Source organism: Macaca thibetana, chromosome 11 (genome assembly GCF_024542745.1).
Source record: "Macaca thibetana thibetana isolate TM-01 chromosome 11, ASM2454274v1, whole genome shotgun sequence".
Classification (NCBI taxonomy): domain Eukaryota; kingdom Metazoa; phylum Chordata; class Mammalia; order Primates; family Cercopithecidae; genus Macaca; species Macaca thibetana.
This window is the reverse complement of record NC_065588.1, coordinates 962,134-976,876: the sequence shown is the minus strand read 5'-3', so window position 1 is coordinate 976,876 and position 14,743 is coordinate 962,134. Positions and strand designations below refer to the sequence as shown.

The 14,743-nt window shown below is 44.7% G+C and overlaps 1 protein-coding gene across 1 annotated transcript; it reads right to left on the bottom strand.

The window, feature by feature from the left end:
* Positions 1-1,578: 1,578 nt before the first annotated feature.
* Positions 1,579-2,022, bottom strand: LOC126930257 (60S ribosomal protein L36a-like). The gene has a single exon (XM_050747124.1). The coding sequence runs from the start codon at positions 1,952-1,954 to the stop codon at positions 1,634-1,636; it is 321 nt and encodes a 106-aa protein (XP_050603081.1). The 5' UTR covers positions 1,955-2,022; the 3' UTR covers positions 1,579-1,633.
* Between the last annotated feature and the right edge of the window lie 12,721 nt (positions 2,023-14,743).

Genomic DNA, 14,743 nt, shown 5'->3' with positions numbered 1-14,743 from the left:
GGGCGTGGTGGCAGGTGCCTGTAGTCCCAGCTACTCGGGAGGCTGAGGAAGGAGAATGGCGTGAACCCAGGAGGCAGAGCTTACAGTGAGCTAAGATTGCGCCACTGCACTCCAACCTGGGTGACAGAGCGAGACTCTGTCTCAAAAAAAAAAAAAAAATTCCTAACTGGTTTTTGTGTTTTCTTCCCCTTTCCCCCATTGATTTAAAAGCTAGATTATATTCTGTTACTTTCTTGCACAAAATTCTCCAATGGCTTCAAGTCTCACTCAGAGTAAAATCCAAATTCTTAGGATGGCCTATAATGTCCTACAAAATTTGTCCCCTCATTGACTCTTTGACCTCATCTGCTAGTCTCCTAGCTCATTCTGCTCCAGTTGCCCCAATTTCCCTACTGTTCCCCCAACCGTGCCAGGTGTGCCCCCACCTCAAGGGCACAGTTTTCTGCCAGGTTGCCTCAAGGCTTGCTTCCTTACTTCCTTCAGGTCTCAGATGTCACCATCCCTGAGCCTTCCCTGGTGTCCCTATATGAAACAGCCATTTCCTCATGCACTTTCTGTCCCCATATCCTGTTTTATTTTTCTCCACCTGGTATACTATATGTGTATTTATATATATATATACACATACACACACACACACACACACACACATATATATGCTATGCTTGCTTATTTTCAGTCTCCCCCGCTGAAATATAAGTTCCATGAGAGAAAAGACTTTCTTGTATTACCTGTTTCACCCCTAGTGCTGGGAACGTAATAGGCACTTGAGAAACATTTGCTGAATGAATACATAAACAAACAATATTGAGTATTAGGGTTGCCTCAAGATTTGTGCTTATTCCTTCCATATTATGTGATTAATTCCCCCCTACCTACTCCCAAAATAAAATTATTGAATCAAAAGGTAAAGGTGTTTTTAGCTTTTAATAAAAATTACCAAATAGCTTTCAAAAACAGCAATTATGTAGAGAGTATCATATGAGTTACATGATGTTCTTGTTAAGCATTGTACTTTTAAACTTTTTCATGAATTTTATAGGAAAGACCAGCAAAATGTATTATTTTTCCATATTTATTTACAACCAATAATAGTACTTTTGAATAAATAATGTAATTTTTTTTAAGTATTTAAAAAACTAAAATCTTATGCAAAGGCTTTATCAGGTTTATTCACCTTTTTGGCTGTGATCTGACCATGGCTGCCTGTAACCAAAGGTGAACTTACTAACCCCACTCTGCACACTGCTGCTTATTTTCCTCCGTTAAGTGCAATACCTGCCTCCCCAGTTCACAATTCTAAGTCCTATGGATTAGCTTATCTTTATATCTTAGTTATATAATTCTCACAGTAGAGGAAAACGCAGTCTTTTCTGGCTCAATGACTGTTTAAAAAAAAAAAAATACCATGCCCTTCCCCACAGTGTTTTCTGTATCCTCTAATAATATGAAAAAAAGCAAAAGGTTGATTAAATGAACATTTATATTGGTTGCATCATAGTCACCCCAAAGGAAATATTAGGCCCCAATGAAAGTAAAGACATACAGGTTCCTTTTCTTTTTTTTTTTTTTTTTTTTTTTTTTTTTGAACATAAACTCAAGATTTTATTGTCTTCATAATAAAAGATGACACTTAGAACTGGATCACTTGGCCCTTTGTCTTGTTATCTCCTCCCAGTTCAAAATGCTTGCATCTTTTAATAGCCAGCATTCTCTTAGATCTGCAGTTGGGCTCAACACACTCAAGCCTTAGCACAATCTTCTTTGTAGTTTTAGCCTTTTTCCGGAAAATCGGCTTAGTTTGCCCACCATAGCCACTCTGCTTCCTGTCATAACGCCGCTTTCCCTGGGCATACAGAGAATCCTTGCCCTTCTTGTACTGTGTCACTTTGTGGGGTTGGTGCTTGCCACACTTCTTACAGAAAGTCCGGCGGGTTTTAGGGACGTTAACCATGCTTGCGAGAGCGATACCGGCACGGGAAGAAAGAAAGAAGCCGCGCCGCAAACGGAAGTATATAGCCAGGTTCCTTTTCTTCTCCAACCAAAGGAGCTTGCTGCTCAGATTTCAAAATCTATATTTTGCAGATAGGTTATCTATATTTTATCTTTATTAAATATAAATACAGATAGGTTATATTTTATCTATATTATATTTTGCAGATAGGTTATCTATATTTTATCTTTGCATATGCAATGATAGGTTATCTATATTTTATCTTTGCATATGCAATGATAAAATTCCATGGAAAAAAATGGTGACATATGCATATAAATCCACTTCTATGTACATACACTTTGACTCTTAGAAACAGCTACTATATAACACAATCAAGTATCGATTTATTGCCTATCTCTCTCTCTCTGTACGTATATATTTGGTTCAAAGTCTCAGCAAGGGATGTACCTGGCTTTGGTTATTGATGAGAAAAGTACTTAATACAACGTTCAGTTTGCTATGATACCCTACCCAAAATAGCTCAGTTGTCAGTTCACTTTCTTCAGATACTTCCTTGTCTCATGAACCACCTACTGACTCCCAAATGCCATTCTGAACAACCATTTGTAACCACCTCCTTCCAAATGCCCTCTCCCAGCTGCCTTTCTAAATCCATGTTTCACTGTCCTAATTTCTTACTGTTCTTTCCAGTTGTCATTTTAAGACATTATCTTTGCCAAACACCATTCCTAATAGGCCAAACTTTCAAACTGAAAAAAGAATCTTAGGAAGTCTTTTGGTAAAAAGAAATGTTCCTTTATTTTTGGGTATTAGTATTTTGTTTTTTATTTTAAACTATGGATAGCTTCTTGACTGCCAAAGATTGTGCTACATAAAAATCCAGTAACCACCCTCATCAGGAAAATGAGATAATAAAACAATCCCAAAAGGAATGGGACTAGGACTAAATTATGACTTTTTTTTTTTTTTTTTTTGAGACAAAGGCTTATTCTGTTGCCCAGGCTGGAGTGCAGTGGTGCCATCTTGACTTCCTGCAACCTCTGCCTCCTGGGTTCAAGCAATTCTCCTGCCTCAGCACTTCCCTGCACCACCCAGGTAGCTGGGATTACGGGCACCCGCCACCACACCCAGCTAGTTTTTGTATTTTTAGTAGAGCCGGGGTTTCGCCATGTTGTACAGGCTGGTCTCGAACTCCTGACCTCAGGTGATCCGCCCACCTTGGCCTCCCAAAATGCTGGGATTACAGGCATGAGTCACTGCACCCGGCCCTAAATTATGATTATATCACCAGAAATGCAGTGGGATATATGGAGACAATGTGTCTCACTTCACACTGACGCAAAGTCTGTCAACAGAACGGAAGCAAGAATTCCTGAATTAAGTTATCACCAGTATATATAGAATGCTGTCTGATAAACCTCTTTACATAGTTTCTTCATTTTACTTTTCCCAGATTTTGTACTTCACTCTTAGTATCGTACACACATACGACAATCTTTTTTTTTTAAGAGTCAGGATCTTGCTCTGTTGCCCAGGCTGGAGTGCAGTGGTGTGATCATTGCTCCCTGCAGCCTCGCCTCCTGGGCTCAAGAGATCCTCCTACCTCAGCCTCCCGTGTAGCTGGGACTGCAGGAGCATGACACCATGCCCGGCTAATCTTTAAATTTTATTTTTGTAGAGACAGGGGCTCCCTATGTTGCCCAGGCTGGTCTCAAACTTTTGGGCTCAAGTGATCCTCCTCCCTCAGCCTCCCAAGGTGTTGGAATTACAGGCTTGAGCCACCATGCCTAGCCTAAAATTCTTATAATAAAAACAACTGTGGTCAAATGTAATAAATTGTGATTACATATATAATAAAATAAGTAAAATGTCTTTCATATAATTTATATGACAAATATAATAATTAGTGCAGCCCCACCAAAGTCTCATCTAAATAAAATTATTGACTATTATACTTTTGGTATGAATCAGTTCTCATTGTGAGAATGTTAAATAATTCTTTGACTGGTATTCCTGGGATGCAGATATATATAGTTGTTCCTCAGTATCTGTGGTGGATTGGTTCCGGCACCCCCTTCCAAAACCAAAATCTGCAGATACAGTTACTGATATGAAATGGCATACTATTTGCATATAAACTACATACATCCTCCTGTATACTTTAAATCACCTCTAGATTATTGTGATATCTAATACAAAGTAAATGCTATGTATATTGTTATACTGCCTTGTTTAGGGAATAATGCCAAGAAAAAAAAAGTCTATACATGTTCAGTACAGATGCAGCCATCCATTTTCTTGCCCAAATATTTTTATCTCCAGTTGGTTGAATCCATGGATGCAGAAGCCACAGATACGGAGAGCTGACTCTGTATGTGTGTGTGTGTGTGTGTGTGTGTGTGTGTGTGTGTGTACACTCACCAATTCTTTATTTATTCAACAAATATTTATTGAATTTCTACTATGTGTGAAGCATAGTTCACGATCCTGGGGATATAGTGGACAAGCTCCTTGCCTTATTGAGCTCACACTCCTGTGGGGAAGGGCAGGTTAGGGCCTGCTCAGATCTTTGCTGGGCATGCACACAGCCCTATGCATACGCTGCTTTGTAGATTCCCAGAATGAGCTGAAGCTTTTCAAAGCTCCTAGGGACATACCATCCTCTGGCTTTTCCTTTTGAGCTTTAGGTTAGCCTCTTGTTTGCCCTAATATCACCCACTACTCAGGCAGGAATGAAGTCACAAAATTGCCTTGAAATATTTTCAATAAACGCCTCTGGAGAAAAGGATTTTTATTTTTTTAGCCCTGGATAAGATCCTAGTTAGGTTAAATAAAGGCAGCCTTGCAAGTGGGGTCTTCCAGGGAAGCACCAGACAGACAAATAACGACAGTACCGTGAGAATGAAGCTTTGAAGGTGTTCTAACCCCATTCTGCCTTATCCAGTGGCTGCCAGGTTCCTGGGGTCACCAGGATTGTGGACTGTTGGTTTCCAAGACTGCCAGGGAGCTGGAGAAAGGGGGATGGAAATAGGATAGTTCAAATGCCACAAACCTCTTTGTTTTTATTAAGATTCAACCGTTTGTCTTGATAAATGTGTCCCAGATTGCTGCAAGCAAGCCTCTGGTTAATTTCCAGAGTCCTGATAAACTTAATACTAACAATTTTTGTCAGTTTTCTACTTGCTTTTATGGAGGAAAGAATTGTGGGAGTTTCTTACTCCGTCATTTTCACTGCTAACATTCATAGGCATGACTCTTATAAACTTAATGTAATGGAATGAAATGGAAAAGGCATAAAATAGTACATTGGGCATAATTCCATGAATATAAAGCTCAAAAATAGGCCTGACACAGTGGCTAACACCAGTAATCCCAGCACTTTGGGAGTCCGAGGTGGGAGGACTGCTTGAGCCCAGGCTGGAGAGCAGAGGCGCCATCTCAGCTCACTGCAACCTCCCCTTCCTGAGCTCAGGTGATCCTCCCACCTCAGCCTCTCAAATAGCTGGGACTACAGATGTGCGCCACCACACCCAGCCTCAAAAAATTTTTTTAAATTAGCTGAGCATGGTGGCATGCACCTGTAGTCACAGCTACTCAAGAGGTTGAGGAGGGAGGATGGCTGGAGCCAGGGAGGCAGAGGTTGCAGGAAACTGAGTCATGCCACTGCATTCCAGCCTGGGTGACAGATCCAGACCCTGTCTCAGGAAAATAAATAAATAGATAAATAAATAAATAAGGCATGCAAACATACTCGAATATCTGTCTTAAAAAATGTCTTCCTTGGGCTGGGTGCAGTGGCTCACGCGTGTAATCCCAGCACTTTGGGAGGCCGAGGTGGGTGGATCACGAGGTCAGGAGTTCGAGACCATCCTGGCCAACCTGGTGAAACCGTCTCTACTAAAATACAAAAAATAAGCTGGGTGTGGTGGCACATGCCTGTAATCCCAGGTACTTGGGAGGCTGAGACGTGAGAATTGCTTGAACCCAGGAGGCGGAGGTTGCAGTGAGCCGATATTGCGCCACTGCACTCCAGCCTGGGTGACACAGCAAGACTCATCTCAAAAAAAAAAAAAAAAAGTCTTATTTGACCCAACATTCCCCTCTAATTACCATCTAATTATCTGGCCACTTCCATGACACGTCTTGAAAGTGTGGCATATAGGGCCGGGCGCAGTGGCTCACTCCTGTAATCCCAGCACTTTGGGAGGCCAAGGCAGGTGGATGACGACGTCAGGAGATCGAGACCATCCTGGCCAAGAAGATGAAACCCTGTCTCTACTAAAAAATCCAAATAAAAAACTAGCCGGGCGCGGTGGCGGGCGCCTGTAGTCCCAGGTGCTCGGGACGCTGAGACAGGAGAATGGCGTGAACCCGGGAGGCGGAGCTTGCAGTGAGCCGAGATCACGCCACTGCACTCCAGCCTGGGCCACAGAGCAAGACTCCGTCTCAAAAAAAAAAAAAGAAAGAAAAGAAGGCGTGGCATATAGCGGCCGCTCTACCTCCTTACTGCTCATTCTCTCGATTCTACTCATGCTTCCAGGAAACTGCTCTTCCTAGAGTTGGTGAGATTATCTTGTTTCCTTATTAGTGGTCACTTCTCCATCTGTATTTTGCCCTGCCTGTTGTCAGTGTCCTACACGGTAGACCATTTGTCTTACTTGAAACATTTTCTTCTCTTTGCTTCTGGAGTAAAATACTGTAGTACTTTGCTAGGGCTGCCATAACTAAATACCACAGACTGGGTGGCTTTAACTTGTTCTAGAGGCTAGAGTCTGAGATCAAGGTGTCAGCAGGCTTGGTTTCTCCTGAGGCATCCCTCATTGGCTTACAGATGGCCACCTTCTCACTGGGTTCTCACATGGCTTTTCCACTGTGTGGGCACATCCTTTAGTGTCTCTCTCTCTCTTCTGTTTCTTTCTTTTTTAGATACAGGGTCTCACTCTGTCACCCAGGCTGCAGTGCAATGGCTCGATCTTGGCTCACTGCAACCTCTGCCTCCTGGGCTCAACCAAGTCTACTGCTCCAACCTCCCGAGTAGCTGGGATTGCAGGTGCATGCCACCACACCCTGCTAATTTTTTTGTATTTTTAGTAAAGACAGGGTTTTGCTATGTGGACCATGCTGGTCTTGAACACTTGGCAACAAGTAATCTACCCACCTCAGCCTCCCAAAGTGCTGGGAATACAGGCATGAGCCACCGTACCCAGCCATAGTGTCTCTCTTTGTGACAAAATTTCCTCCTCCTTTAAGGACATCAGTCAGGTTAGATTAGGGCCCACCCTAATGGCTTCATTTCAACTTAATTATGGCTTCAAAGGCTCTGTTTCCAAATATGGTCACATTCTGAGGCGTTGGACGTTAGGGGTTCAACACATGAATTTGGGAGGAACATAATTTAGCTCGTGGTTTTCTTCTTTACCTCACCGGCCCTTTTTTTTTTGAGATGGAGTCTCACTCTGTCACCCAGGCTGGAGTGCAATGGCACGATCTCGGCTCACTGCAACCTCTGCCTCCCAGATTCAAGCAATTCTCCTGCCTCGGCCTCCCGAGTAGCTGGGATTAAAGGCGCCTGCCACCACGCCCGGCGAATTTTTGTACTTTTAGTACGGGGTTTCGCCATGCTGGCCAGGCTGGTCTTGAACTCCTGACCTCAGGTGATCTGTCCACCTCTGCCTCTCAAAGTGCTGGGATTTTAGGCGTGAGCTGCCATGCCCAGAGTTTTGTTTTTGTTTTTGTTTTTGTTTTTGTTTTGTTTAGAGACGGGATCTAACTCTGTCGCCTAGGCTGGAGTGCAGTGGTGCAATCATAGCTCACTGCAGCCTCAAATTCCTGGGCTCAAGTGACCCTCCTGCCTCCTGAGTAGCTGGGACTATAAGTGTGTGCCACTGTGCCAGGCTAATTTTTTGTAGAGATAAGGTTTCACTGTGTTGCCCAGGCTGGTCTTGAACTTCCGGGTTCAAGCAATTCTTCTGCCTCAGCCTCCCAAGGTGCTAGGATTACAGGTATGAGTCACTGCACCTGGCCTGGCCATTTTTTTTCAATTTTCTTTTTTGTTTGGTTTTTCTTTTTGTTTTTTGTTTGTTTGTTTGTTTTTGAGATGGAGTCTCGCTCTGTCGCCCAGGCTGGAGTGCAGTGGCGCGATCTCGGCTCACTGTAAGCTCCGCCTCCCGGGTTCACCCCATTCTCCTGCCTCAGCCTCCCAAGTAGCTGGGACTGCAGGCGCCCGCTACCACGCCTGGCTAATTTTTGTATTTTCAGTAGAGACGGGGTTTCACCATGTTAGCCAGGATGGTCTCGATCTCCTGACCTTGTGATCCACCCTCCTTGGCCTCCCAAAGTGCTGGGATTACAGGCGTGAGCCACTGCACCCAGCCATTTTTTAATTTTTATTTTTACTTTGTTTATTTATTTATTTTTTTTAGATGGAGACTCGCTCTGTCGCCCAGGCTGGAGTGCAGTGGCGCAATCTCAGTTCACGACAAGCTCCGCCTCCCAGGTTCACGCCATTCTCCTGCCTCAGCCTCCCGAGTAGCTGGGACCACAGTTGCCCGCCACCACGCCCAGCTAATTTTTTATATTTTTTAGTAGAGATGGGGTGTCACCGTGTTAGCCAGGATGGTCTCGATCTCCTGACCTCGTGATCCACCCGCCTCAGCCTCCCAAAGTGCTGGGATTACAGGCGTAAGCCACCGTGCCCAGCCCCTTATTTTCAATTTTCTTTGCTTATTTCTTCTCTGTCTTGCCTCTATGTGTTGGAGTGCTCAGGACTCAGTGTTGGGGTTCCTTCTCTTTATTTATACTTTATTCTTATCTACTCCAGTGGCTTCAAATAATATCTATGTGCCAATGACTTCTTTATGTATATTTCCAGCTCTGCTCTACTCTTTATCCTGACTTCTGATTCGCATATTAAGTTGACATTTTCATCTGGATGCCTAACAGGTAACATATTAACATATTTGAAACAGAACTTTGTTTGGGTGAGGTGGCTCACATCTATAATCCCAACACTTTGGGAGGCTAAGAAGGGAGGATCGCTTGAGGTCAAGAGTTCAAGACCAGCCTGGGCAACATAGCAAGACCCTGTCCTTACAAACAACAACAACAAAAATAGGGTGTGGTGGCATGTGTCTATAGTCCTAGCTACTCAAAAGGCTGAGGTAAGAGGACTGCTTGAGCCCAGAAGTTCGAGGCTGCAGTGAGCTGTGATTGAGTGCAGCTCAGCCTGGGTGTCAGAACAAGCAAACAAATCCAAGAAAATCAGACCTCTCCATTTCCTCCAAACCTGCTCCTGCCTCTGTCTTTCCTGCTTCAGTAAAAAACACCAACATTTACTCGGTTACTCAAGTGAAGAACCCAGGTATTATCCTTGATTCCTTTCTTTACCACCATTATCCAAACGATGGTCACGTCCAACAGTTTGGATCCTCTATAGATTCTCTATGAACACATTTTCCATATCTGTTATTTTCTCTCCAACTTCACTAAGCTACCATCTCTCAGGTCCTAGCTGGTGCCGCTGCGTCCACACATTTCCCTACAGTCCATTCTCTGTACAACAACCGGAGTGATGTTTCTATTCAGATCGGGTCCTTTCCCTGCTTGAAATCTCAAAAGTGCCCTTGGTCCTCTATGGATGGTCCACCTTATGGGGGTCCCATAAACTTAGAATAAACCCTCAAATCTTTACCCTGGCTTCTAAGGCCTGTGCCCTCCCTCCCTACATCTTGTACAAATCTCCCTTTGACCCATTACCCAGACTCCTCCCCACCTCTGGACCTTTGTATTTGCTGTGCCCAGTGATAAAAGACTTGATTTTGGAGAACATTAGGCTGAAACAGCTTCAGGGCCATGGGTTTCTCAGGAAGCAAACTAAAGCCCGTGTAAAGGGCGAAACTTCAGCTTAACCACTCAGAAGTCAGCAGCCAACCCTAACTAGGGACCTTACTGATGAGAAACTTCCAGCTCACCTTTAACTAGAGACTTTCCAATGTAACTAGTCAGATAGATCGTCTTCGTCTTGCTTCTGAGAACACCTCATGAATGTTTTGCTCTTGCACATTACCCTAGTGGAGCACTGAACTTCTTGGATTCTGGTGCCCCCTGATTCATGAACCACTGTCTGCTGAAATACACTTTTAAAAATTTAAATGTACCTAAGTTTATCTCAACACCAGCCAGAACTGCTCTTCTCCCAGCCTTAGCCATGACTGGCTTTTTCTTGTCACTCAGTTATCGACAAAGTCGTTATCAAGCATCACTCTCGTTTAATGGTCGTCATGACATGTGACCTGCTATTTTATCGTCAGCTTCGTGGCACTATAGACTTTATCTCCGTGAGATTATAGACTTTATCTCCTTCATTCACAATAGTATTCTTAGTGCTTAGAACAACGCTCACTCCTGATAGGGGCTAATACATATGCATTTCGTTAGTGAAATTATAGATTGAACCATAATAAGATAGTACAGCTAAGAGGCACTGCAGTCGGCCTTGGACTGGAGACTCCCGAACCTTGCCAATTACTTCACATCTCTAAAACGCAGTTTCCTAACCGTGAAATAGAGACGATACTAGTGCCCAGTTCTTAGAATCCTTTTGAGAACTAAATGAGATAATGCTTAGGAAACCCTCAGCACTCGGTTGAGTAAACAGTTAATGTTAGCATTCTTCTTATTTTTTTAGAATTCTCCTGTGAAAGTATTAAGTCATATGCCTAAATGCACCTTTCTCTGGTGGGCGGAGTGACAGCGCCTGGATCAGTAGTACAGCTGCTATCACACAATAGCCAAGGACAGGAAACAGAAAGAATACTTTATCCCCTGAGGATCGCAGGGGAATTCAAAGACACACAATGTTGTGACTAGGTTTGGAAGCTGGCCGAGTTACTAATACCAGCATAGGGTGCTTGAGGAAAATGCCCCAACCTCCTGAAGCCGGCCTCCATCCTAGCTGAGTGCCCCACCCACCTCCACTTGTAGAAGGGCCTCTGAATCGCCACATCCACTCTGCAGGACCCACATCCTTCCCATTTCAGCCTGTGTTCCACGGAAGCACACCATAGGCTGCCAGACACTTCATTTCCTGGCCCAGACGGTCAGTATTCTGTGGCCAGCAGCATTTTCCAAAAACGGCTGTAACAACCGCACCGGTTCCACATGTGTATCCACGTGACTTCAGCAGTCTCCCAGTGAGAGGTGAGGCTATGTTTCCTTCTCAGGCTAGGTCATAAAAGGCACAATACAGCCTGGGCACAGTGGCTCGTGCCTGTCATCCCAGCACGTTGGAAGGCCGAGGCGGGCGGTTCACTTGAGGTCAGGAGTTTGAGACCAGCCTGGCCAACATGGTGAAACCCTGTCTCTACTAAAAATACAAAAATTAGCCAGGTGTGATGGTGGGTGCCTGTAATCCCAGCTACTTGGGCGGCTGAGGCAGGAGAATGGCTTGAACCTGGGAGGCCGAATTTGCAGCGAGCTGAAATCTGGTCATTGCACTCCATCCTGGGCAACAAGAGCAAAACTCTGTCTGAAAAAATAAAATAGAATAGAAGGTAACACAGCTTTCTGACATTCTCCTGGAATGCTGACTCTTAGAATCCAGTCACGCACTCTGAGAAATCCCGTCTGTGGAGAGGCCCACATGGAGAAGAACCCCATGTTCCTCCCAGCCCCTGAGCCCCCTGAACTCTGGGCTGGGAGCCAGCCCCTCCGTGCTGGCCATGTGAGTGAGCCGTCCTGAAGAGCAGATCCTGCGGCCCCCAGTCAAGCCACCAGCTCTTGCCACAGGTGCAGGGGCGAGACTGCCCCGGTGAGCACTGCCCAAAATGAGATTCAGCAAAACAAATGATCTTTCCGTCTCCAGAAAAATATTCCTGGTAACAAAGTAGACAATTAATATGCATAAAGCCCATTTTGGCTAATACCTAAGCCAAATGGCAATTCTTTTTTTGTTTTTTATTATTTATTTATTTTTGAGATAGGGCCTCACTCTGTTGCCCAGGCTGGAGTGCAGTGGTGTAATCTCCACTCAGTGCAACCTCTGCCTCCTGGGCTCAAGTGATTCTCGTGCCTCAGCCTCCGAAGTAGCTGGGACGACAGGCATGTGCCACCACACCCAGCTAAATTTTTTTTGTATTTATAGCAGAGATGGGTTCTCACTATGTTACCCAGATGGTCTCGAACTCCTGGACTCAAGTGATTCACCCACCTTGGCCTCCCAAACTGCTGAGATTACAGGCATGAGCCACCGTGCCCATCCAAAATGATAATTCTTTTTTTTTTGAGATGAAAATTACTCTTATTGCCCAGGCTGGAGCGCAATGGCACAATCTTGGCTCACTGCAACCTCCTCTGCCTCCCGGCTTCAAGCGGTTCTCCTGCCTCAGCCTCCCGAGTAGCTGGGATTACAGGCACCCACCACCACACCCAGCTAATTGTTTTTTTGTATTTTTAGTAGACACGGGGTTTCACCATGTTGGTCAGGCTGGTCTCGAACTCCTGACCTCAGGTGATCCAACTGCCTCAGCCTCCCAAAGGGCTGGGATTACAGGCATGAGTCACTGCGCCCAGCCTCAAAATGGTAATTCTTAATAAGTGAAAATTTTATTTCCTTATTTTAATTATTCAATTTATCTACTCCTTAAATGTTTGGCTTTTTTAAACAATTGAAATCTGAAGGTAGTTGGCCCAGATAAGGACTTTTGTCGGCATGGAATTTTTATGCTTCTCTCCTTTCATCAGGTGGGTTTATTGTAAAGTGTGGAAGTGAAAAAGAATGCAATTAACATTACAGAAGGTCGGGCGCGGTGGCTCATGCCTGTAATCCCAGCACTTTGGGAGGCCGAGGTGGGCAGATCACGAGGTCAGGAGATCGAGACCATCCTGACTAATATGGTGAAACCCCATCTCTACTAAAAATACAAAAAATTAGCCGGGTGTGGTGGCAGATGCCTGTAGTCCCAGCTACTCGGGAGGCTGAGGCAGGAGAATGGTATGAACCCGGGAGGCAGAGGTTGCAGTGAGCCAAGATCGTGCCACTGCACTCCAGCCTGGGTGACAGAGCAAGACTCTGTCTCAAAAGAAAAAAAAAATTACAGAAACATCTATTAAATGTCAGATATTAAGTGTGTGCTTTATATGTTAACTCATCTAGTCTTCCTGCAACTCTAACTAGTAGATGTTATTTATTCTCACTTTAAGAATAAGGAAATGGGGCCGGGCGCAGTGGCTCACACCTGTAATCCCAGCACTTTGGGAGGCCAAGGTGGGCAGATCACCTGAGGTCAGGAGTTCGAGACCAGCCTGGCCAACATGGTGAAACCCTGTCTCTACTAAAAATACAAAAATTAGCCAGGTGTGGTGGTGGGTGCCTGTAATCCCAGCTATTTGGGAGGCTAAGGCAGGAGAATCACTTGAACCCAGGAGGTGGAGTTTAGAGGTTAGAGTGAGTCAAGATCATGCCACTGCACTGTAGCCTGGGTGACAGAACAAGACTCTGTCTCAAAAAAAAAAAAAAAAAAAAAAAAAAAAAAGAAGAAGAAGAAGGAAATGGTTTCAGAGGTTTAGAGCTTCTGAAATCCAAAATTCATGGTCTTACACAATTTCAGGCTTTTCCCCCTGGAGACTCCAGGTGAATCTTGCCTCTAGTTTAAATACCATATCAGAATGTGTTTGGGCCCGGTGCAGTGGCTCATGCCTGTAATCCCAGCGTTTTGAGAGGCTGAGGTGGGCAGATCACTTGGGCTCAGGAGTTTGATACCAGCCTGGGCAACACGGTCAAACCCTATCTATATCAAGAATACAAAAAAATTAGCTGGGTGTGGTGGTGCACGTCTGTAGTCCCAGCTGCTTGGGAGCCTGAGCTTGAGCCCGGGAGACGGAGGTTGCAGTGAGCCAGGATCACACCACTGCACTCCAGCCTGAGTCAAAGAGCGAGATTCTGTCTCAAAACAAAACAAAATAGAATGTGTTTAGCTATAAGTAACAGAAAACCCAACCAACAGTGTTTTCATCCATAAGGATATTTATTGTTAACAAAAGGATGAGAAATAAAGATTCCAGAATTTGCACTGTGGTTCCTATTAGGAGTAGCTATACAATTTGTGGGGCCAAATGCATAATAATAAAACAGGGCCCCCTGTTGAAAACGATTAGTAACTTACAGCAGCATAGAACATTCAACCAAGCACAGGGTTGTTCTAAGTGCTGAGGCCTACGCAACAGGTTCAGAGGCAGACCGTGGTGCTAACGACGTCAGAATGATGGGTGGGCATCTGAAATGTTCTTGTCCCTGCTTATTGGGTTGGAAGATGGCTGTTGTAGTGCTAAACAGAAGAGGATGAGCAAAAAAGTTCCCAGAAGACTTCCACTTGCATTCTGTTGGCCAGAGCTGAGTCATGTGGCTGCCCCTTGTTCAAGGGAGTATAGGAAGGGGAGTAGCAGGCAAAGGGAAGTAAATTGCCACAGTGAACTTAGATCAATCCAGATTTAACCTCTACAAGAGAGTACATTGGGCTGGGCAGCCAACATGGTGAAGCCCTCTCTCTACTAAAAATACAAAAATTACCAGGCATGGTGGTGCATGCCTGTAATCCCAGCTATTAGGGAGGTTAAGGCAGGAGAATTGCTTGAACCTGGGAGGTGGTGGTTGCAGTGAGCCGAGACGGCGCCACTGCACTCCAGCCTGGGCGCAACAGAGCAAGACTCTGTCTCAAAAAAAAAAAAAAAAAAAAAAATGCTCAGGCACGGTGGCTCACACCTGTAATCCCAGCACTTTGGGAGGCCGAG

Coding starts and splice junctions, on each gene's coding strand:
- LOC126930257 (XM_050747124.1), bottom strand. CDS start 1,954: ATGGTTAACGTCCCTAAAACCCGCCGGACTTTCTGTAAGAAGTGTGGC.